General features: G+C 34.6%; 1 protein-coding gene across 3 annotated transcripts; it reads right to left on the bottom strand.

Moving 5' to 3' along the window:
• Window positions 1-3,090: 3,090 nt before the first annotated feature.
• Window positions 3,091-23,089, bottom strand: Atet (ABC transporter expressed in trachea). 3 transcript variants are annotated; one of them, XM_013324636.1, is made up of 8 exons: window positions 22,908-23,089; window positions 11,943-12,118; window positions 8,219-8,527; window positions 7,013-7,587; window positions 6,535-6,783; window positions 5,925-6,311; window positions 5,618-5,718; window positions 3,091-5,400 (listed from the first exon to the last, which is right to left on the bottom strand). In XM_013324636.1, the coding sequence occupies exons 2-8, from the start codon at window positions 12,086-12,088 to the stop codon at window positions 4,900-4,902; spliced, it is 2,268 nt and encodes a 755-aa protein (XP_013180090.1). In that variant the 5' UTR covers window positions 12,089-12,118; window positions 22,908-23,089; the 3' UTR covers window positions 3,091-4,899. The 3 variants fall into 3 exon arrangements, with proteins under 3 accessions (XP_013180090.1, XP_013180099.1, XP_013180081.1); XM_013324645.1 differs by having other exon boundaries at window positions 11,943-12,121; XM_013324627.1 differs by lacking the exon at window positions 22,908-23,089 and adding an exon at window positions 14,626-14,701.
• Window positions 23,090-26,622: the final 3,533 nt, after the last annotated feature.

Genomic DNA, 26,622 nt, shown 5'->3' on the forward strand with positions numbered 1-26,622 from the left:
AATTAAACAATTTCAACAATTATCAAATTACCTCGGGTGTAAATTGCCTCTTGCCGTAAGAGAAGGCAATACTAGTTTCTGTGTGGTAATTAAATTGCTTTGTTAGGGTCGCTTTGTTACCAATATAATGGGATTTATGAACCTCCAACACCGTCGTAAGTTGGACTATTTTTGGAGGATACAAGGCCGTGCAAACTGTTATAATTTACCCCACTTCCACTATCAAAGGATCATTTAATATCTACAAAACGATAAGTTTCCATCGAAATTAATAAGACTACGAAAGCGAATGAACCGATCATGTGATAGGCCCAAATCTTACTAATATTATAATTGCGAATCGTTAGATTGATGGATGGATGGATGTTTGTTTGAAGGTATCTTCGGAACGGCTGAACGGCTTTCGTTGAAATTTGGCATAGATGTAGAAAAAAGTTTGGAAAAACATATAGGCTTATTTTTTTTCAATTCCGCGCGAAAGGACTCGTTGGCAACAGCTAGTACAGTAGTAAATCTTAGAAGATACATGCTAAATTACATAAATAGTTATTTAGAAAGCGATAAAACACTCCATCAGTTTATATTTAAAGTTTTCAGACGGCACCCCGCTCGGCCTGAAATCTTCTCCTAGCATAACTTTTAATAGAGGCCTTAATAGGCTTTCACCAACTTTACTCAATAAGACGTTCGCGTTTTTTGTTAGAAAACTTTTTAAGAACCCTTATTTACTAACACAATGAGAACTTGAATGAAGTAAATAAGGTTTTATAATACATCTTTATAAATCAAACAAAAAAAATATATAACTTATATAATTTGTATAATACTTTATATATTTTTACCTCTATGTACTCATAATACGTCCCATTAACTTATATAGGAGCAGGAATTATAGTCATCTGAATCCCTTAATAAAATATTAATAGCTTACAGAGGATTTCTATTGACAGAAAACCTGTACAAATCATGTTTTTGCATACATTGTATAATCCTTCCCATATTTAGTGAAAATACACAAATGTATGTTTTTGCAAATATTTTGGAAATGGAAACACACAGTTTTGTAATACGATGCAGTCACTTATCATAATAAATAGATAACAAAGACTTCATTTAAAATCAATTAAACTTAAATGAAATTGTTTAGTATTTGAGGTTGATCCCGCGAAGAGAACATGGCCACGAGCGTTTTAATACTGTTGCGATGAGATTGGTATCGTTTGAGGTCGGGATTAGTATGCGTAGCGACTGCCTCCTTCATGTAGTTTGTCGATTACTTAAGCCCCAGTTCCACTGTGAGCATTCATTTGAGGTCACCTTCAAATGTCAAAGAAGTCATATATAAGAAGTCACAACCTGACATGAATAGAATAAATGTGTTTCATGTTTCCTCCATAATGAGGTACCTAAACTGAGACCTCCCGAAGAAGATGCGACAACAGGGAGAATGGATAGAAGATGTCTTATAATAGAAGTCTGCAACTTGCTTGATTGTTGCGCTGTTCTATGGGCAGATGTAGAACCGATTGCTAACACTTTATATACAAATATTTGACAAACACATTTGCTATTGTATGAAATAAATTAAATATCGAAGACTTTACAATGTTTACCAAAGAAGAATCCACCTTAATCTTAGAATAATCTCGCTATTTATGGAGACAACAGAAAGCTGTTGTTTTTGTTTAAACATTTAACACAATGAGAAACCTTTTAATAGAAAGTAAGTGTTAATAAGATGAAAGGAATTCTCCGGAGCCGGGCAGAGCTGCCGGAGCTTAATAAAAATAACAAGGTAAATAACAAAGTTGCGCAATTCGAGGGTATTTATTATTTTTCATAAGTAAATAATAATTTTCACGGAAAATCAAAGTAATGTCGATATCAAGAGTTATTCACTTGAAAACTGAATTGATTTTATGAAATTATTACGACTTTTTAATTGTTTTTTTAACCAACTTCACAAAGGAGAAGGTTATTTCTTTTCAGTTAAAATTGGTTAATAATAATAAACAAATAAGTTCACGAAATAATGAAATAAACAGAAGTGAGTAAGTATTCAATATAGAAGCTTGCGAAGCGTAAAACTGCCAAATTCAGCAACATTCCTGATCGATCCTGGAAGACATCCAGTAGTCCTGTAGTTTATCGCTCTTCGGGCGTAGTTTATTCGCCGTAAAGCGCGTCCCAGCGCGCCCTCTGGGAGCTTTTATCTCAACAGCGTAATAAAAGCCCGTGTACCGGTTCCTGCACAATTTATCATTTCTCCGTCTGACTTTATTATAGTTGAAAGTTTTGTACACTCACTGTCCACTACAATGTTATGTTTATCAACTTCTTCCCGATCTCTATGTGCATTGTAACATAAGAATTTTTTGCGGGTATCGGGTTGCGAGATGTTCGATGTTTTAAAAAGGTTACGTGCGTTGACTAACTTTGACTATAGTAAAAGTGCCATCTATCGGACACAGGCAGAAATATTAAAAAGACATATTTACAACTGTAAGAAAATACAGATGGCGCTTAAACTATTTTCTTTTCTTTCCAATTAACAATGATTCTGAATATGAATGATTCGATGAAGGATGAAGCTTATAAAAGGCAACTTTGTTCTCGGATAGATGGCGCTATAATTAAATCATTTTACGACATTAAAGACTGCCTACACACGTTGTTATAGCTTTCGTATGGTAATTTTAACCTGCTTTATCACGATTTATTAGTAGTGTGGAGTATTAATTAGTATAGATTTGATTTTAAACTGATATATAAACACGGCTTAACACTCACGTATATTCTTCCGGTGGCGGCACCGACTAGTTTCGAGCCCATCGGGGGCCTTTCATCAGGATGAGTGGTACTGGTATTGGTGGTCCCCGATGGTTCGATTAGTATAATGTCTCACGAAACTTTGAATAAGATTTGATTTTTGATAATATTTTTACAGTAACTGCAAATGCGTTGCTGGTCTTTGAAAATAAGGTACACTCGCTTCTTGAAGGACGTCGTCGTTATTTTTTTTTACGTGCATTCTTTGGGTATTAACCCCAGTACTTCAGGAGATGGAATAAAAAACAAACAGCGCCGCTATAAAAATCACAGTCGTTTATTAATAATTAATAAATACTGGTAATTAGGATAGACATAGAGATTTACCAAAAAATCTTTAGCGTAATGTAAGGTATTCAAGAATCTAATTAATATCTAGAATGTAATGATGAATTGAGTAAATTTTACCAATTGTCAAAACAACGAGTATCTGTTACATTTAATTTCAATGACACGTTGACGTCATTCTGACAGCTGTCATTTTGACAATGGCATAAGTAGAAACGTCCACGTCGTGAGCTCATAAATACAAATAAAATAATATCATTTAATTACGATTTAAGTAACTTAAAGTTAAGTCATGGGCCCGATCTTCTATAAAACCTTATCAACTAACCTATAAGTTTACGTATAAACAAACTATTGCGTACTATCAAGCTAGATATTTCGAAAACTAAAGTTCTACATTTAACTAATTACCTCGTATCCTGAAACATACAAATGTACCACATTACATTCGATTTTATAGACGGACAAGGATATCTAACCCGGTGGCCATAAGTCAAACTAAAATAGCTCACTAGCGCCCTCCTGCCAATGCTAAAATTGTCGCAAGATCCTTTTTATACTGTAGCTGTCATTAAAGTTTGTTCTTTTTGCCCTTTTCTATGTCCATATCGATATAAATATGTTCTGACAGAACTAAGCGCTATAACAACTCTCACCGGCCGAGATATCCTTGTTTGACTATAATACTGTGGGTTTCGACTGCCGTAACACTTGAATTAAATAGTGCGGTCTCTGTTTTTTCAATCGGAAGGTAAGGGATGACAATATTTTGCAAGAGTCACGGCAGCGGATTCCTATGGTAACCAGGAGGTAGGGAATTGTACCTTCATCCTGGCAATCATTATTATTTAACAAAAAAATTATCAGGGCAACATTATAAACGATAGGAATGTGAAGTGTTTTGCTAAAACAATTTCTTTAATACTGTTAAATTGGTACCGATAACAAAACATTATTTATAAGTTTAAATCAAAATAAATACAAACATTGATTCACTACCCCGTGTTAGGCTTAATCTTTTTAAGTGCATCACCTTTTTATGAGATTTCACAGCCATAAATACATACAAGTCATCAATTTGGTTCCACTTTCAGACATACAACCATCCACACTAAAGTTCCAACACCCTGTCAATTGAAGGTACTTTAAAAACATAATTTGAATTTAACTGTATGATATGCAATCTCGTCTAAATACCACTCGGATTACAACATGACGCACTCGATTAACATTTATCAGTGACACATGGCAGTTTTTTATTTGATATATGGAAAATTGTTTTAGCAACAAACTTCGAACTACCCGCATCATTGAAAAAAAATATCACATTACATTTTGACCATATAAAATAAAGCTGTCTATTTTAGAAAAATTTAGTTATCTATAACTTAATTCAAATGTCAAATATATCGTTTTAGAGTCCCAAAGACGTTAAATTACTTTTTTTTCCAACACCGCGTGTAATCTTTGGTTTTGATAAAATTATCACTATTAAAAATATAAAAAAACATGTCTCGCATTTCTATAGTTGCATCATTAAAGGGAAAGCTATATGAAAATATAGCAACCACACGTCCAAGCTTCCAACTCAGTGCAGTTACGCAAAGCAACCACAACACGATCACATCACGGTAGGTACGACCGGACACCACCACATAGTAACTGCGTACAGTACACCTGACACCACACAGTAACTTACAGTAACTGTACCATACGACGTGATTTCCAACCGTGGATATATAAAGAAGCCGCGCCGCGCCGCGCCGCTTTGTGCTAAACAAGCTACTGCATCATCTTCAACTTGAACCTTAAAACTAAATAAGAGATTACTCTAATGAAAACGAAGAACGCGCTGAGAGCGGCGACGTCCACCCAGAAGTTCGCCTTGTCCATCGTCATCTCGTTGAGGAACATGTCAGGGTTGCGGAAGTGGCAGTACGCCTCGGAGCAGTGCAGCTTCTCTCGCCCGAACCCGTACACCGACAGCATCGCGCCTTCGAAACCGTACCGCACGTAACTGAGGTACGTCAGCCATTGCAGGTAACTAGGTATGGCGTTGAAGTTGACGAAGAATCCGGAGAAGAGGACCACAGGTATGGTGGTGACCGGGCCGAGGTAGACTCCGGTCTCGATCTTCATGGCGGCGCCGATGAGCAGGCCCAGCGACTGCGCCACCAGCGCCGTCAGGATATTGATGGCGGTGAACATCAGCACGCGGTCAGTCTGCATCGGCTGCCCCGTCATGAAGTACACTATTATCACGTACACGCCGCTGAATACTATCTGAAAACCACACGGAAATAAACATCGTTTAATGTACCAAACGTCGCCTTTTGCTTTTTACTTCCATACATAAACTCCTTTGTTATAAATATTTATTACGGTTTTTGTTTATATTGGCACTACAACGATTATTATAAGTATTTGTGAAGCATCCTGTCGATACCACTACTTGGCAAAGGAATAATACTTTAACTTAAAATTGGTGATTGAAACTAACCTGGAAAGGCAAGTCCGCCATTGTCTTTGCGAAGTAGAACGCCTTCAGGGAATACCAATAATTCAAATGCTCTCGCACAAACACGCTCATCTCTGTCGGGACTGAAACACAAACAACCAGTTATTACTTTTTCATTATTTTTTACATAAACGTGCACAATTGTTAATAGATTTGAGGTAATGGAGACTATCTCCGCCTAAAATTATCTACAGTCTACTAAAATATAAAGCAAACATTCTAAAGCGCTTAGTGTGTTTTAAGGTAAACGATACAGACATAAATATTTTTTTAAAGATAATAAACTTACATGTAAGTATAGTAGGCATCATAGCGGTGAACATGGTGAACATGACGGTGAAAAATATACAACCGGCGTTGCTCATCACTTTGGCGGCGTCGTGTCCTATGTCGTAGTAGAGGAAGCCGATGAGGAGGCCGACGACGGTGTGGCTGCAGAGGCGCAGGTGCGTCAGCATCTGGTCCCGCAGGATGCTGCGGAAGGTCCTCTTGAGCAGGATCCAAAACTGCTTCCAGCCGGAGGTGGGGAAGCCCGCCTTCACCGGCTTCTTGGTGAAACTCTCGCTGGAGTCGAGCAGCGAGGTGGTGCAGGTGACGGGCGCCAGGTTGCCCGCCGCCGGCTTCTCCGTGTTCAGAGGCGGCTCCGACAGGTCTATCACAGTGCACGTGGGTTTGTCTGTGGAAATTGACAAATTTCAAACATAAATGTAGGAACTTAAACAACGCTAGGCTAATAGGTCCATTCTATTTAAGTTTTGGATGGATGGAGGTTTGTTACTACTATCTCCAAAACGACTTAAGGTATTTCATTTAAAGACATAGATATAAAACATAGCCTGGAGGAACACATAGACGACGTAGGATGCCGACATTTGTAAATAAGGTGTGATTGAACTTACCTACGACAATTTGTAAGGCATCCTTGTTATTGACATTGGTCTTGAGGTTGTTGTAGTTGCAGTTGTTCGCGGGGGCGGGGCCGGTGGGGGCGGGGGCGGGCGCGAGGGCGGGGCCGGCAGCCGCGGGGGCGGAACAGGCGGAGGAGGAGGAGGAAGAGGAGTTGTTCCCTCGCCCGCAACCACCTTTGTTCACCGCCATCACCAGCTTGTGTACCCAGTCGCCGTGCTCACCCGTCGCCACCTCCATCACTGTACAATTAATACAATGATTGTAAATTCGAATGTATCGATGATTGTTATAAAAGTATCCCCAGAACGGATCAACAGATGTCATTGAAATTTGGCACAGATGTAGAACACAGTCTGGAAGAACATATAGACCACTTAGTAAGATTTATTTTAAATATTGCGCAGACGGAGTCATGCGGGTAAGAGATAAACACAACAATAGGTATTATTTAATAGGTTGTTGACATACCGTAATCCGCAGGATTATGATAGCTGGGGCAATGTAGGCTCATGGACGATAAGAAGGGCACGAGGCCGCTGACCCGGCCCTGATAGATGCACTGACCCTCCGCCAGCGTGTACAGGAAATCGAACATCTCGAATAGCCTGGCGGAGGGCTGGTGGATGGTGCAGATGATGGTGCGGCCGCCGCGCGCCAGCGACTTCAGCAGAGATATGCACTGGAAGCAAGATGAGCTATCCAACCCTGACGTCGGTTCGTCGAAGAACATCACCGGTGGATTGTTGACCAACTCTAAAGCTATCGACAGCCGCTTCTTTTGTCCGCCCGACAAGTTTATCGTGCGCGTATCCGCCGCTTCCACGAGACTGAGCATCTCTAGGATCTCGTCGATGACTATCTTCTTGGCTGCAGCGGTCATGTCTTTGCCTAGCTTGAGGTTGGCCGACACGTACATCGCTTCCCGGATGGTGAGGTGCGGCAGGAGGCAGTCGTCCTGCATTATGTAGCAGGAGAGCTTCCGAAACCGCCGCAGATTCCTCTCTTTGCCGTTTATGAGAATGGACCCCGTTACATACGAAGATCTGGAAAATAAAAATACAACTAATTAAACACACTTGCAAAAGTAGTAGTAAACATATAAAACCTGTTAACATTCCAAAAGTTCCTAACACTTTGTTAGAAGGAGGCCAATAAAGTACATTGTTTGGATAAAATAGATGCATCTTATATTATATTTCTGCACTTAGGTCACATACATGGAGTCGCTACTTTACAGAGATCCATTTAAAACTCTGTACAATGTACGCAGTGAAAACAGCTCTATAAATTCACATGTTTTGAACTAGGCGCGTTTCTGGCCGCGATCCAGATCTCAAACATTTCTAAATTGTTAACATTGCACAGCGAACGCGTTTTAAAAAAACGTAAACAGTTCGTGAGTGTGAAATGAATCACAGATAAAAATAAAACGTAAACAAAATTAACTGATGCGTTGCAGAGCTAAAAATGCATAAACTACATCAAAAAATAACTACCGTTACTACAGGAGATGGCTACAATCAAGATGTTACCAATTAACACTACTTAAAACAATTGTGAAGTTAAACCTTCTTTCTGAAAAAAAAACATCTAAGTCGAGAGCATGCCCGAAGTAAAGCGTACTTCGATTGCGCTCGTAGCGCGTCTCAGTGTTTAATATTGTAAACTACTTACTTGTATCCCGCCAATATATTCATGAGGGTGCTCTTCCCGGCGCCAGAAGGTCCCATGATGGCAGTGAGCTCGCCGGAACGGAATGTGCCATTAATGCCTTTTAGCAGCGCCTTGTAGCCGCGCTTCCTGCCCTCGCTTACTGAGTACGATAACTCCGAGAACTCGATGTCGACAGGTGGTCGCTTGGGCAGATGTGTGAGGGAGGCCATGGGCTTCTTCTGGTCGCCGCAATCGTTGTGCACCTTGGGCACGAGCCCCGTCATCGCTGCGGTGCCCGCGCCACCGTTGCATAAATTCATTTGTGAGCCACTGAAAACATTGAAAAAGCGATTTAAAGAAACGTTAAGTGGTCAATAGTACAGTCAGTTATTTTTAATATTGAGTTTTGCTGCGGCAACAGTAGGCGTTTCCAAGGGTGCGCTTTATTAAGCCGTCTCAAGAATTAAAGCTCTAACATTTGTTTTATATTCAATAGAGATGGAGCGCGCTTTGATAGAGATTTTTATCAAAACCTCAGTACATTATATAAAATTGTCGTGTTCATTAATAAAGCTACAGTTAGTATCAACAAGACCAGTGTCACAGCGATCAATTCACTTTAAATACAAGAGTTTGGATTGCTGCCAAAAATGCTGCATTTACAGGAATCACCAGTTAAACTCAAACCTAGCTTCCTAGTAACTTGAAGACACTAGGATTTGATCAGAATATTCTATAATGGCCGCAATTTTATGTCTATTTATTAATGCAACAGCGCTATCGAATAGAAAGTTTTGCTATGTAAAAGAAATCCAACATTTGATTTGGCAAGTGAGGACTAAACATACTCCTCTGTGTGACGTGCCAATTCAATAGCCGGGTACTGTTAACCGGAGGTCAAATTCCAAAAGGTGAGAGCATAAGTACTGACAGAGCGCAAGATGTTCACACAAGTTTAATTCTGATTTAATATTAATTTACACCTTTAAATACTAAGATTAATAACTTAGATAAAAAATAATTAGTTTTATATGTGTACCAATAGATCGTGGAACGAGCAGTTGACAAAGGTTTTGCAAATGATATTAAACAATGGATGAATTGTTTCCTTATCAAAACCTAGTTATTTAGGACATCAAATAATCGATACGAAGTGTATGCAGTGACGTATCCGTCGTTTTACGACAATTACTTTCCGGCTCAAATTTCGTTGCTATTTAGAACCATTGCAAAATATAAATATCCCTTGGTTACTTTACTCGTTTTATGTTTCTTCAACATGAAAACTTATGCATATGAAGTATGTAACAAGAAATTCCTCAATAACATAAAACCGTGGGTTCACACTGTTGTTACACCTGTATGAAAACGTATTGCTCTCTAATTTTCTAAAGAGAATAAAAGCGATGACGATAAAGGCAGAATCTTGATAAAAGAGAACTGGTTTAGCGAGAAACCTCTATAAGTGTATGGATAGTGGAAATACACAGCTGCAATTTACAAAATGTATGATACTCGTATTAATAATGATGTTTTATTCAAAGTCAAAAAAGGTCAAAGTCCAATGTTTCTTCAAATATTCAAGTTTTTTGCGCGTAGTAGACTAAAAATACAATGAATAACTTATGTTGTTTTCACTGACGTCAGTGAGACCGAAAAACAACATTTAAAAATGATAACAATAAGTTGGTCCCAATACTTAAAGGATCGAAATTATACAATGGAAGGAAACCTTTCCTTATAAGAAAAGGGTAGAAAGCTATAATGGACTAAAATTAGGCCCTCCGGACGCCCAGTCGTCACGCTGTACGCGGATTTGCTTCCACTTGACGCCGGTCTTCTATGTGATCGTGGTATTCCACCGGGTGAAGCAGCCAATTTGAGCAAACTAAGTTGTTGCTGGCCACTTTTGGCATCTATCATAAGTAAAGTAAAAAATATATACCTGATTGTAGCAATAAAATAATTTTATTAACAAAAGACAATCCTAACCCAGAGTTCACGACAATTTTACAAGCCTTTTCTCTTCAGTTTGCACAAGCAAATATGGACATAACTACGTAATAAATGTACAAAACGAGCAGTGTAAGTCGCGTGGCAGATTACATTTACTTAAGTCCTTTGAAACAAGGGCGAGACATCTAGCTCAAGGACTGTATCTATTTCAGTCTACAGACTATCTAAATAATAGAGTAACCATGGCATAGAGAAAATTCAATTCAATAATTATTAAAACGCCCTTTAATATTAGCATAATCATTTAACAAAATTAAGAACCTTTTTCTTACTTCATTACGAATGCATTGAAGCCTTAAAATAAAGGTAAAAAAGGCTTAGAAGTCAGATTTGTAAAATTCTTTCGCTGATGGGAAGCTGCACTAACACCATGTGACAAAGGCTATACTTTTACTAAATTTTTTTTTTCAAAATTTATTTTTTTATTTCCCGCGGAGGAAGTCCCCTGCAACTGCTAATGTAAAGCTTAATTAAGTTTAAAAGTTCTTTAATTTACAATACCCGCGTGTCACATTTGTACAATGACAATATTTAATACGATAACTTTGTACTTTTACAATTTGAATAAAGGAAACTTTGACATAAGGTATAATTAAGTTAATTACTATGAGCAAATTTCTTCTAAAAAAAGCGTCTATTGTCTCTATATTGTTTTGGTACATTTCTGTAATCACTTTCATTTACGTGAAATTATTTTAAAATCAAATATTCTTTATATGTATTTTTAATTTTATCACTGAAATTAAGATAAGAAAGTTTTACCGTCGGTTTATGAGACCATAATCCCTGTATAAAATCGTCATCCCATCATCTTTGACAATACAGAGATAACAATATGTTTTAAACATGGATTTTGGTCTCGGCAACTCACGGTCGTCGTAGTAGTCGATTTTAAATATGTAAATGTTACCTAAAACGGTCAAACGTGTTGTATATACATACATACGTACATAGTTATTTGACCGGAATAACGGCAGGATGACGTAATTCCACCGGATTTAAATGTCCATTGATAACGGATTATTCGTTGATTTGAATTTTTCATTTGAATCACAAGTTTGAAATTACAATAAATCTTTTGGTTACATCTCTATCCGCTTTTCCTGAACTTATTACGTTGATAATTTATTTAAAAATGCAGTTTAAAAAAATTCAAAATTCTATTTCTGTTTTTTCTACTATTCATTTACGTAATTATATTTAAAATAGGCATATGTAACTCAATATATCCATGTTAATAATCAAGTTAAAAAATAAAAAAAAACTTGCCATGGGAAAAGGCTTTTACTGTACTTTGTTCCCTCCATTGTGCAGAAGGGAAAATCTTTCGTCATTCAGAAGTTGAGGGCTCGCAAATTACGTGCTATTGAATTCTTTGGTGTGAAAACTAACGCTACAGTAAATGCCAGCAATATTCATAACGTAACAAAATATTTACTAATCTAAATGGCTTTTTTAATTCAATGCAATTAAAATAATTGTACATTTTGTTCGCAACTGTTGAAATGAAACGTCTCAAAGTTAAAAGTGCGGGACAGAATTTAACTTGAAAGTTTTATAAGACTATATATGTTGTCCGATACTCATTTATTAAATGGTTTATGTAATTGAAAACTCTCTTTCTCTACTCTAATCAACATTATATTAATAATTGAAGCTGAAATATCACTAACTCTTTGGTTACTGATGTGTGCTTCATAACCCTCGTACGATTAGTAAGTTTTCTTACCCTGTGAGTTGTCCATTATTGAGCTGTTCTGGCGACTTGAGTTGTGAGAAAGTGACCTTTTCGTTGAGATCACCGCGGCTGCCACGCCCGATCAGCGGCAGGTGGATCTGCGTGCTCTTTGACTCCATCTTTATGCCCGGCGTCATCGCGCACTGACCATCTTGCGACACCAATCCCTGCTTAAACAAAGTTAGTTATTAAACTCAAAATACTAAGTCAATTAGGCAATATCATAGAACTTATATGGAACGCAATCGTCTTCAGTAACCGCGAACAGTTTTTTGTCAGACACCCATAGAAATCCGACGCCTGTAGCAGAAGTGAAGTGAAGTGATGTGAGGCTGGAATGGATTTAGTTCGTTGCGAACTGCTTGCTGCTGTTCGGTGCGAACACACAGAACTACGTGGTATCAAATCTATGATGAGGGAAAATCAGGGTTCTGATTTCGCTTTACATGTCCCAGACTACTACAAGTTTGAAGAACGTGCATAAAGGAATATTAATCTGAAGTCTATCTAGCAAAATGTTAAGCTTTTTTGTACTACTTAACTCTAGTTAGATAATTTAAAAATAGTCTGTTAGAGCTTAGTTACGCCAGTTTTTTGCAGTAAAATATTCTGACAACAAAACCAAAAAGTCATTTGAACCGGATTTTATTTATATAGGTATAACAACTTTTTTTTAAATCTCATAATGCTGTTAGATCTCTAAATCTGTATTTCAACATTTTTATAGCTTAAGCTGCAAACGAACAGTTACAAAAGCGATAACCTTTAGGAAATATTTCGTTAACTTTCAACTTATTCATGGTATTATCAAATTTAACGAGCGATTTAATTGTGGGCGATGTGTTCGTGGGTGTGCTTATATAATATTGTAAGCCAAACTCTTGCTTTTATTTCCGATTTGAAAGTTTTGCAACAGCCGGCTTGTCGGTCGCTGCATATCGGGTTATTTTAGACTACCATCTCGAAATGACTTAGGCAATTTATTAGCCAATACTTAATAAGGTTTCATTTTAAACTGCACGCATAATAACTATAATTTTAGATTTCAGTTGAGAAATACTGCGGTACAGTTATAGCTTCCATAATGACCAAGGGCATAAATACAGAACAACATAGAACATTATAAATATCGTCAGCTTTTTTTTATTATATACTAACAGTAAAAAACTAATCAGATTTATAATATTTATTGTTATTCACCACAATGTAAGTACAAAGGCATGACGTCACTGTCTCAACACTTCTTCGTAAAATCATATAAAAATCGTGGTCGTTTCTACTCGAACGAAGTCACGAACAGCTAGTCAACAAATAATAACACAAATCAATAGAAACCTTACGAGCAGTTCCGCTAGAAGCCATAGTCTTATTCTATAGTTAAGCCTTCATATTCCGTCTCCAATGAAGCGTGTCACTAATTATGTTTGTTCATATTAGATAACAATTGACTTCGAATATGTTTTATTACAATTAGACCAGTAAATAAGTATTATATTTATCTATAAATTAATTGCCTTTACCCATCTATGCCGACTTTGCAAGTGTCTCCCATACCATGGTTAGATTTGCTGGCTGATTTAGCCACGACCTGGTAACTAAGGTTAAATAAAGAACCTTAACATCAAATTAAAAAAGGCGATGATTTTTATATACATTTACATTTTTATATACTAGCTGTCGCCCACAACTCTGTCCGCGCGGTATTAAAAATAAATTTAATAAGTAGCCTGTGTTCTTTCAGACTATATTCAACATCTACGCTATATTTCAGCTTTAGCGACGCATCTGTTCTGTAGATACCTTCTAACAAATCCAAACATTCGCATTTATAATATTAGAAAGAAGTTACAAGACTACTTGACAAATACAAAACAAAGTAATAAAAAGTCGTATAACATTTTAAGTAATAAGGCACGTTGTAAATATAACATATAAATAGCTGTTTAATTCCTTATTTTGCAAGCTAATGTTAGAAGACAAAGATAAGATAATTGCGAGAGTGGCTGAGGGCCTTAACCGACAAACAATGCCGCCTTGTTGGCTAACTACGTCTGGAGCTCATGTTCTACATTGACTAACATTTGTCATTATACATTAAGAAATGTTTTTATTTATTTATAATATTTACAAAGGTGGGTGAAATCGTTTTTTCTCTTATTATACTTTACTTTATACTTGTTAGTATGTGCTCTCGTAGCAAAAAAAAAATATTTCAACAAAATTTTGCATATGTAGAACAGAGTCTGGAAGAAAACATAGGCTAGTAAGTGGCTTACGACGGCTAGTATTATTATAAAAATAAAAACTCTGCACACTTAAGATGAACATAAAAATATTAAAGATGCTGAGGTCAAGGTGAGATCTGAGGCACGTGTCTTGGAGTACTCGTGAGTTGACACAGCTCCAGTTCACACCGACTGTTGATTAAGGCCTATTTTAGTCCTCTTTACATTTCCAACCTTTTCTTATAAGGAAAGTATGGGAAGGTGAGGAGGGGACGCTTAAGAAGTAAAAAAAAATCCGTGCTTCCTCTCCTCTGGCGATTAACGGTAGGCAACGAATACGCATGCCTTTGGGGATGTATATGGGCAGCGGTCGCATAATTACTTCAGCTAATCTATTTGGCCGATTGCTCGTGGCCACCGAGACGATAATTATATAAAAAATCTCATACCTGAACCCAAGTACCCGTTACTGGAGCTAACATGCCTTTGTATCCTTGTACACACGACTAGCAAACACGCAATGACTTCCCAGACTGACGCTCTCAGAAATCGGAACACAATCAACGCAGTTTTATCACTGCTTACGTTCGTCGGCTTAGCAACCGAATTAAATATCAATACATATTATCATTTGGAGATAATTCAAGCATTGATTTGAATAATCTACGTACAGGTGCACCTGGGTACGCAGCGAAAAATGCGTGTTACTCAGACAGATAATTATATCCCAGAGATTTTGTTTCTTGTATAACATACTAAAGCAAACTGTAGGAATATGTTGTATGTCCGAGTAGAGACGACGTAGTCAACTTGACACGGATTCCAACCCTCATGTCTACTTCAAGAAAACTCGGAGCAACTCCAACATTTAAGTGTTTCGTATTTAACTCCAATACACGTGCTAACTTACAACTCAAGTATAGGTATTTTTGTCGTAGACCTATAGACATTGTCTAGATTATTAACAATGTACTAAAGATAATTGTTTTTTATAACTTAAATGTTAAGAATTCTCAGCGATTTTGAAACGTAAGTATTCGATTCGTCCAAACAGCGAAGCAACCGCTGCCCATAAGCATGTGCAATTGCACATCCGTTGCCTACCTTTAATCACCAAAGGAGGAGATGCACAGAAACAGAAAGGGAACCTTTCCTATGTCCCTCCGGCTATCCACTTCCTATTCCTACCCTTTTCTTATCAAGAAGAGGAGGAGAAAGAAGACTAAAATTAGGCCAAGGCAAACGAAAAGAAATCGTGAAAGGGCAAATAAATAAGCGTAATTCTTCAGACATATTAACTAATATATGTTATCAATAAGGCCAAATGTAAAATACTATCGATCAAAATCCTTTCATTCCACTATCTAGTGATAAAGTACAGTAACCTTTTGTTATATGCTATTTCATCATTATTATGAGAACTCCGTAATAACCAGATAAAACTTATTAAAGACCAGTTATATATAAGTCGCTGCCTAACTTAGGTACTTAATAATTGTTAATCTTCATTCAAGTTGTTACTAAACATTCCGTTCAAACAATTGAATCAGTCTACGAAACTCTACCAGCAAAAAATTAGGTCTATTTTTACTAGCACTTTCTATTCATGATACCTAAAAAAAGTGTTCAAAAAATATAGTGTTTTTGTTTGCAGATTTCTAACAATGGACATTCACGCTGGCAGCGTTAATTGAGATTGTTTCAAAAGCAAAGTCCATTAAAACTGCTATAACATACACAGAACTGGGACACTAACGTATATTTTTAAAATGCTAAACAAGTCCGGAAATATTTTTATTGAACGCGGAATTTTCCATAATGACTCGTGTGCATAATTATGGATTTTTAGCGTTAGAAATTTCTAACAATTAAATTAAATACAAATACAATCATTTATTTAAGTAATTGCTATAATTTTCATTTTGTATCAGTTTCGAAACTCTGATAAGGCTCTACAATGTTGTTATCGCCTTATTAATGAGTTATCAAGATTGTTTGGCCATGCTTTTGTTTTAATCGTCTAACCACCTGATTATTACAGCTACTGTCGTGGCGGATTTTGTAAGAAAATAATCTAATTCAGATATCCCTGAACTATCGAATACAAAATGATTATGGATAGCTATAGCTCTTGGACTATTATTTTTTCAACTGATTTAATCCAAATGCGACAGTTTTTTTTTTATAAGGAATAGGCGGCGACCAAGCATCCTGCCACTTATATCGATAATTAACGCGGCGATCGCTGCCCATAACATCTTCTAGAAGTTGAAAGGAAGATGTGTTGCCTATCTTTAATCTTCAAAGAAGAGGTCTTACAGAAAAAGGATACTTAGATAGAAGTATAGAGAGCACATTGCAGCTCAATAACCCGGGGGAACTATGTCTGGCTATTGGCTCGCCACATCGATCCAGTCCCGTGCGTATGCAACTTGTGGACATAAAATATTCACGCTGCATTGAATAGGCAACAACAGAAGCATAAAAAAAACTAAAGTCACCCTGGTTGACAGGTTCCAAGGTGAAGTAAAAGATGAATTTGGTAATATTGAAAATCAATAAAGGAAGTACTCCTCGAAAATTAAGCTAAGATTTTTAAATAAGAATCTTTTATCAAAACTTTGTCGTTTTACGTAAATTACTGTGATATTATTAATTTGAATAATCAAATTTTGCATTTAAAGATTTGTTTTTAATAAACTGTCGTTTTAATCAACAATTAGTAAATATAGTTTAAAAAAATATTATTAAAATTTGAACTCAAATGTTACACAAGTATGATAATCGCTGTGTGTTATCAAAAATAGATATTAACATGATAATTTAATATTATAACGTATAAGGAAACAAAAATACAAACACGTTATTTATAACAGACAAGACAAGACTAAAATCTTTAAGTTTGAATTTATAAATATATACTACTGAATGAACTCATGCCAAAAAATATATACCTAAAGTGTCTTGCCAAATTCTCGATTGGTATTAAAAAAACGATCTTGAACTTTTAGATGTTTGATTTTTTTTTCTTAAATAATATTATCTGTGTTTTAATTAGTATTATTAACTGGACTGGATTTGTGTATATATTTAAAAGGATCTTAGAAATGTAGTTCAATTATAGATCCATACCTTTGACCTTTGCAAGGAATAGCAAATTAATACCAATTACGTCCATTATCGGTAAAAAACTAAGGATGGTTTATAACTATGACCTTTTATAAAAGATACAAGATTATTTATTTCTGTCACCTTTTAACAATAATGAAATTTTAATAACAATTTGAATCTCACGAATATTATAAATGCGAATGTTTAGATGGATGTATGGCTTTTTTGTTACAAGGTATTTTAAGAACGGCTCCATGGATCTCGTTGAAATTTGGCATTGAAGTAGAACATAGTCTGAAAGAACACATAGGCTAATAATTGAGTTCTTTTAATCCCGGGCGGACGGATTCGCGGGTGAAAGCTAGTTCATCAATAACAAAAGAAAGAAAAACGGTGTTGTTTTGTTTTTATTATAGTTTGCTATCACAACCATGTAACTGGCAAAAAGCTAGATAAATCTTACACAATATCATATTTTCTCTCATATTTTGTTTTTAATGCGTTTACAAATGTTAAGAAATTTCTATAAGATAACAATGTTGAATCATTTCTTAAACAAAACATTTAAACAACCGTACCACTGTGACGAGATAAAGTATATTTTTCAATTTACAACGACCTTTACCACTTATAATCTATACGTATTCTTACGTTGACGAAAAACATCGTGATGCAATGCATATGAGTATATCTACGAAGAAATTCAAAGATGTCAACCAAACCGCAGTGGGCCAGCGTGGTTAACCGGCGTAGTCACCCTTCACTTGGGTTGGATCTGAGCCGTATATCATATTGAGCTGACGACACACAATCTATATATTTCTACCAGTATAAATGTAATTTGTTATAATAAATAAAATATACGATTAAATAAGAAGCGTGCATGGAACCGCGGAACATGGATATAACTCTACATTTTCTACTTTTATTAATTATATTTAAAGAAATATTTGTAATAGACGCATTGCATCAAGATGTAATAACATAACCTATATACAACATAATGTTTTATCTAGATAACAAAAGCAAAGAAAATACACAAAGAATCAAAGCAACTATGTTGAAAGATTGAACGAGTGCAATATTTTTTTCCATAAATGGAGATTGTACAATTTTTATATAGGTTATATTTTCCACATTCATAAGAGTTCAAATATTCAAACACTAACGATCACCCGCGACACCATCCGCATGATATTAAAATAAAACTTAATTAGTAGCCTATGTGTTCTACCAGATTATATTCTACCTCAGTGGTTCCCAAATTTATTTTGTCTACTGCCCACTTTGAGAATAAATATTTTTAGCGCCCCCATATTAGAGTTTAAGCAATCTTTTAATTCATATTAGTTGATATTCACAAGAGTCCAGAGCTCATGCAGTCGTTGTCTAAGAGGCCTCCTGGCTAAATAAAATTACAAATCACCCCCCAGGCCTCTACACAACGCCCCCATTTTCTTTCTGGGTCTCTTACCGCCCCCTTTAGACCTGCAGCGCCCACAAGGGGGCGTTATCGCCCACTTTGGGAAAGACTGTTCTACATCTATGTCGAATTTCATACACATACGTAACATCTATCGATTCATACATCCAATATCCTTATTATGTGAGCCCCTCTGTCGCTTTAAGCTAGGTAATGCATCTGCAAATGCGAATGTCTGTATGCATCAAACCATATGTTTGTATATTCAGTAAAACATAGTTAATCGATATTATAGCGCTAAGACATCATAACATCGTAATTAACCGTATTAACACACACTTAACTTAAGATTAACTAACGAATTAACAATTCTTAAAGATTTATTACTGAGAATTAATTACCACAGCACTGAGCTTCATTATATTAATACGTATTATTAGTTTTTATGATGTGAAACAGTAGTATTTTTAATTAATATATTTCATAACAATTCAAAACATTCATAATATTTTTTTTTTGTAGTTTTATTAATACGCTCTATAAAGTTTATTTATTGAAACAAAGGTTTGTTGATATATTATTATATTTTTTTTATTCCAGTACAAAGTTCAGATAAATATTTATGAGGTTTTGAATAAGTGTAGGTTTCCACGGCGAAGACATTTATATAAAAACATATCTACTTATATCACCATGTTTTATAAATTTATATTTAAATAAAAAAATATTTTTAATTGATATTATTATTTATCAGTATCAAAACATCTCGTTAAAATCATATGTTCATAACATATTAAAAATAAACCACCGATGTTGTTTTAATAGAATAGACAAAAATCAATGCCATTTGAATTTTGTTGAATTATTCAACATCCGGCAATGGACAGATTTTAATACTAATAATAACTGGAAATGATTTTACAGAACAAATGTAATCAGCATAAATGACATTAAATATCCGTTGCTAAGCAACAACTTTACCTAATTAACTAGTCTCTTTTACTGTCTGGAAAATCAAGTCAGATTTAAATGAAACTTTTTTTATAAAAGAATATAATTATATGCTCACATTATGAATATTTATAGCTTTTTTATTTATCACCGTGGAAATTTTTCAGGGAAAAATTATTGTATAAAAGCATTATATATATATTAGCAGATTTTTGTGTAAATTTACTAATATTTCTTTAACCATTCCAAATAAGCTCTAAGCTTGTGCTAGGATATGGTTTACGACAATAGTCGAATGGCGGAATTCGAACCCCCGACCTCCTGATCGGAAATCCGTACCCTTAACCATTAGGCTATTGACATTATAACAATAAAGTATTAAAATACCTGTAAATGTATTTAATTCCTTGCGATTTAATTAATTTCTTATACAGTTAATGTGAAAGAAATCTGACCCACAGAAACCATACATTAATTATGGATAAAATGTATAATTGTTCATATGTATATGATATATGCGATTTCATCCGTATATTTTCAATGAATTATTTATTTAAACTTTATTAATTTATTTATGCGAAGAGAAGCGATGTACAAATATTTAGTGAAACCGGTTGTGGAACGTCTACGAGAATCGTAATATAACATGTGAGTCATGATCTGAGACTTAGTTTAAAATTATACCTTTGACTAACATACAGGATGTCCCAGAATGTACAAAAAACGTCTAGTAGAAGACTAGAGTCTACCTTTAGTCTTCCAGTATACTTTAACATTTCGTATTGTTCTTTTCAAATATCTTGGCGGCCCATTGGCGTGCTGCGCAGTGCCATTCCCCGCATCCCGATACGCCTGGCTAAACTTAACACTGTGTTCTACGCTGGGACTCGCGCTAAGTTAAGAGCTGCCAAGATATATGAAAACTTCTATACAAAAACAAATGGTTGTCTATGATTTATAATAACGCGAGTTTTTTTGTATAAGCAATGAAACGCAGAGTGACGATGTCGGTCACATATTCATAAACAAGCAACTCTTGTGATATGACGGATGAGTCATATCCATGTGATAAATCCATACGTTTTAATTTAAAAGCGGTCCATTTGTGGCCTCAATTTTTGTTCCGTTAGTTATTAACGTTATTTTGCATTACGTGTAATATTTTTAAAACAAAGAATTACCAATTATAAATCTTTGTTTTTTTGCCTACTGATTGTGTAGTTATTTGTTCATGCGTGTGAAATGTACGAAAGCATAATATTGTTATCCCTGCCTTTTAAAAGATAATGACAGAGACAAATCAATATTTTGCACTCTTAAAGCCACGCAACAATAATATACAAATTTTCGTCATAGACTTTTAGTCCATCTAAAGTTTAGGGATTAGTGGGATTAGTGAGAGAGATTGTAGATTGAAGTTGAAATATAATCGAACTAAATAATATTTCAAAAGAAGATACTCTTTAGGAAAGCTTGTTGAAATAACGTACAAACTCGGTTGCTATGAGAAAAGTTTTGCGACTTTCAATTAGGTTACGATGAAGTCGATATTTAGATTTATAAATTCAAAATTAAAACAGTTTGACGTAATCGGCTTTGGGAAAACTTTTGAAATGCTATTAATCTTATAAATATTGTATAATTCTACTCAAGTCCTGGTAAACTACTCCTACTATGATGTTTGATGCTGTTATCTCCATATTTAAAATGTTTATACATCCTTAATCAAGAAATTTAAAAAAAAATGTTATTGACATGTCACTAACGTAATGAGGCGATTTATTTTTAATCTATATGATACATGTATTTACGAGACTGGATTTTATTAGCTGTTAATTTAGTTTAAAAAGATTGGAACACAAAAGTCTACCTTTGTATTGCTATACCATCGTAACTTACGTTTAAAAAATACAGACGAATTGATAACCTTCTTTTTGGAGTCGACTAAAAATGCATTAAATCATTATTCTTTTTCTCCCACAAAGGAACGAGACGCGTAAAAAATACAAAAGTTAGCATTTTCTCTGTCTTATTTTATTAAATGCACGTTTTGGTCGACGAAAAAAAACTAAACTCTAATAAGAATAATAACTAAATAAACATAGTGAAGCTACGATGTTTTTTTCATTGTTAATCGAATTAGTAGAGTAGCGAATCTAATTGATAAAATATTCATAAGTTAATCAGACTGGTTTGTTGACGAAAGGTTTTTAAATAAAATAAAAGAAAAAGTTCCACTATATCAGTATTACCTTACGATTATAAATTAGGTTACCTACATGTTTATTCAATTGACATTACCTTAAATGTATTTTCATTGCTTTGAAAAAAAAAATTATCACAACTATGAATTTTCGTTCGAATGAGTTCGAATTTTTATGTGTCGTTTAATTTTTATGTGTCGTTTTATGTAATTATTATCAAATAAGACATCATTAATCGATTTAATTAGTATCGTAATTTTGAAAACCAAAAATTTCAATGTGCTAATTTAAGCATTAAAATGCCACAATAAAAGTCAAATAACCATATTGGCTACATAGCTTTTATTACTATGTAAATGAAAGAAAATGTATATTACGATTTTTAATTAATTTTAGATGATTTTTCGTAAAACAACAATTTAATTAATTAGTACATCTGTGACAGGCAACGCTTTTCTTTCTTCAATGCTATGTTCAATTAATTTGTTTGTGTTAATTCGCCCTACCTGGCCACTTATCATGATTATTAAAAGTAAAACTACAAGTTAACAACATTTAACTCAGTAAAATATGTTAATTAGTAGTTATTTTCATCGTGTAGTAAAAAATTACGATGTTAAAAGATTAAAATAATATTATAAACTGTTTGTTTCTTACTGTATATAGTTTCAGCCGTTAAAATACAGGTTATTTCAGAACAAATCTTTCACTCGGTTTATTTATTGGCAGTATGCAGGTTATGCCTGAAGATTGTTATTGCTCTATAAACCTAATTCTCTTTTCGTGTATCTTTTGACTATTCATAAGCTGCAGTAAAACCACTAAATTTTGCAATTACGATCAATGTTGTTCGAATCTTTAACATGGCCTATATAAAACTTACATTTTATTGTAACGATATTTTTGATTAATTTCGGTTAAGAGGATACTTATTAATAGGTAGATAATGGATGGTATCTCCAAATCCAATCGTAAAGTTTCAAATTTGAAATAAATAAAACGTATGACGCTTATAAATAAAACCTTATTGTTTTTTCATTACCTGATCGCAAGTATAAATCCACACAGGTACGAAGAAACTAAATCACAACAAACACTAAACAAAACTTTTGTTTTAGTAATGTATAAAATTAGTACACTGGAAGCCCTGTTAGGTTGATTTTATTGTTATTCGTACGGCGGCAACGCAACGACACCCCGCCGTTGAATCTCATGTGCTACTGAATCAGAGACAACGAACAACGAACTTGTTCGTCGTCGAGTCGACGGTCGACGCGAGCATAGACGTATACGTTTATTGTTCGTCTCATACCGAACAAAAGCGATGATGCCCGAAGCCGCACAGCTGTTTTCATGTTTGTGAAGCCGAGACATTGCGAATCGATTCTCACTCGTATTTAATAAAACGGTCGTGTCTTATTAATAATTAATTCATTTGTTTTAGCCAATCTAATTATTGTTTTTTGACAAAATGTCTTAAATTAATTTACGATTAATCGTTGTAATTTAACCCCGGAACAAACCCGAAATCTTATTAAAATAGACTCACGACATATGAATTTACGCGGAATTTGTGCCTTTTTTTATTTTCTGTTGTGTGTTTGTCTTTCTTTTGTATAAGTACTTTTTTTACTATTATTAGCTAGGGTATCAAACTACTAACCAATATTTCCCAAAATATCTCTATCTTTATTTTTTGAGCCTCTTTAAATTTTTAGGCATATCACCATTTTATCATTTTTCGGGAGATTTGTTTTTACTAAAAAGAACAGTTATATTCTTTCCTTATAATATGGACATGCCTACTTCCGTAATATTAATCATTTTCAATTAATCATGTAGCTACCAACACTTATTTGTACAGGAAACTTCGAATTGTTTTTCCTACAGAGTCATCAATGACAAACTATTATGGAATAACAATGAAAAACTATCTTAGATAGATCTTTTAAAATTTTATTATGCAAGGCATGGTAGGTCCTTCCTATGATATACGTTTAGTAGTATGAACTTGGAGCTATCATTTAAAATTAATAAAATTAATAACATCAATGCAATGTTTAACTTGATTTCAAAATTACCTGTTTAAATAAAACAAGTTGAGTTTATATAACGGAAAATAATATATAATAGGAAGTGTTTTCATTCTCAGTGCAATCGTTACGTATTACGTGTATGAGTACGGGAACCGATTGATGAAGAGCTCGGTGCAATCCGAGTGCAAGTGTACCGGCGTCGAACAGGATAGTAATATATTTGTATCTCTGTCTTACATCGATTCGGTCGTAGTGCCGTCCCGCTCTAGCTCAATGTGATCTCTTTCACGTCGCGCACTGCGGTACAGCACTCCGTTCATGTTGGAGGCTTATGTCCTATTTTGAACCTATTTCTGAAGTGCGTACGGCGCTACTTTAAAAAGAAAAAATCCTGAGCAATATAATTAAAATATGCTGTTGGTAAATTTTGCTTTAGCTACTATTTAACGACAGATGTGTTATAATATCTTAATAGATTCGTTATTTTAATTATATTGACGAAGGTCAGTAACTTGATCGCAAACAAGGAAAATGTACAATAATCTCTTTGTTGTAAATAAATTCTCTCATATTAGTATTTTTTATTTTCAATTTAACTTACATATTTTTACAAGGAATATATGTTTTTAGCAGTCACATACTCATAAAAATAGTTTATTTATAACTCACAATACTTTCCATTTTAACCTTGACATTTTACAGAAATTTAATAAAAATTAAAAGCTATTTATACAAAATAAGTACTTAAATATATCTTGTAAAACTTATTGAATTATGTGCGTGTTGGATAATTCCATACTTTTTACATAATTGTATGGTTTCCAAACATTAATCGACTACTAATGTAAGAGTTTTTCTAAAAAAATAGTCACATAATTGTGATCGCATCCGGAGTAAAGGTGCAATTATAAAACGTGCTAGGTTTCATTGATGAGGCTGTATACAATGTTATATTTTTTTTAATGAAGTTATCTTTTCAGCTACTCAATAATTTCTTGGCCACTACTCGGATCTCTATAAATAGAGAGGCGATTGCTTGGAAATTACAGCTTTTGCTTTGTTCCGATTTAACCGCAGATTTCGATGCTATATATCTACTCATATTATAATAGTTTGAATCCTCACCACCGCCAGAACACTACCATCAGCGCCAAAATGGCGAAATTCAAATAGGCACAAAATACTTCCTCTTATAGCCAGTCCATTTACAGAGGTTAGAGCTACAAAGGAACTTTGACTTTGCTTATGCATTTTGCGTTTTTGTTACTTTCGATCACGTACGAATTTTAAATGAACTGATGTATTATTCGAAAAACAAAAGCTGTTTTGTTAACAAATACGATTCTGACGTACTATCATAAAAGACCAATACATAAGCTATCACGTAAACAGTGCAGAGATCCGAAAACAGAAACGTAATCTGTGAGATAATAGTACTTGCATCACTCACGATCACAAATATAAATATGTATACGCATTATGCGTCCATTGATAATGCAATTGATACTGCAATCGATTTACAAAGCAAATGTTTAATGTTTACAATTACTTATCTACACATCATCTTGAAATAAGCGTAGATGGATGACGTTAGATTACTTTGAATTTATTATAGTTATAATTATACATGTTTTATATTTTATGTAGTAACATGTAACAAAGGGATTTGTTTAATAATATTAAGTAGGCAATGTAGCCTGAATAGTTACAAGCGCATTGCATTATTTTAACAAGAGGGATATAGAAGATAGAGCACATATTACCAAACTATTATACTTTTTCTTCTAGATATAATCTCCTTTAAAAATTGCCAGTCAGATCCATTTACTGCTACATTTCTACCATAATGTTCCCAAACTAATCTTTCACTTATTTCCCGGCAACGTACATCCCTGTCACGTTTTGTGTAAACCAAAAAGGTCGTATCAATTTATGATTTACTGAGATAGAAAAAGAAGAAATCAAGAGGGGACAAGTATTGCGCCCTTTAACTCCACAATTGGACAAAACGTAAAAATATATCATTGTTTTAAAGGGTTTAATTTAAAATAATTCTGCTGCAAGATGGCGTTAGCGCAATCGGCATATTGAATGTAGACGATTCTAGAAACGCACAAAAAGTTAAATAAGGTCTTAATTGGACGGAAAACTTTGCTAGAAAATTGTTCTTATACTTTTCGATGTTGAAATATGATGCCGATTGCTCTGGAAATAGCTTACTTTTAATTAGAAACAAAGTATTTCAAAAGAACGCCGTTCCGTGGAAATCCCAGATTGCTTAAAGAGAACGTCAGTACGGACTATTGTGACGAAAATACTTTTCACCTTTAAACTTTTCGAAGTTTCCTAATCGATCCCTACTTTACTAAGGATGCACCAAGTTTTTCAATTAACTTATTCCAAAAATAAAACAGAGGACGGAGGTTTAATTGGTTACAATTTTTAAAACAAACATTTTAAAAGCGGCGTCTTTCAGAAACACGAATTTAAAATAAAATGAAGCTCTTAAGTAAACAACGAAAGTAGGTGACACGCGTAAGCTAGAATTTACACTGACTTATAAATGATCTGGAATCTTTTACACCTTTTGTACTTTGAAAAGATGCCCGCAAGGCAAAAGAGAGTGGGAAATGTGCGCATGTCCAGTAAAACTTCTCCTACGTCCCATTAACCTAGAAGTGATACATTGGCGCAAACCCCAATACGAGAAAGTTAAATGAA

The sequence above is a fragment of the Papilio xuthus genome, unplaced genomic scaffold, assembly GCF_000836235.2.
Source record: "Papilio xuthus unplaced genomic scaffold, Pxut_1.1 DF828952.1, whole genome shotgun sequence".
In the NCBI taxonomy this organism is placed as follows: Eukaryota; Metazoa; Arthropoda; class Insecta; order Lepidoptera; family Papilionidae; genus Papilio; species Papilio xuthus.

Bases quoted from the DNA above. Each gene is read 5' to 3' on its own strand.
- Atet (XM_013324627.1), bottom strand. From the start codon at position 14,658: ATGTTAGCTCCAGTAACGGGTACTTGGGTTCAG. The intron at 8,528-11,942 runs GTAAGAAAACTT...CAATGTTTTCAG, and splicing joins AATAATGGACAACTCACAGG to TGGCTCACAAATGAATTTAT. The intron at 5,719-5,924 runs GTAAGTTTATTA...TTTGTGTTTCAG, and splicing joins GATGCCTACTATACTTACAT to TCCCGACAGAGATGAGCGTG.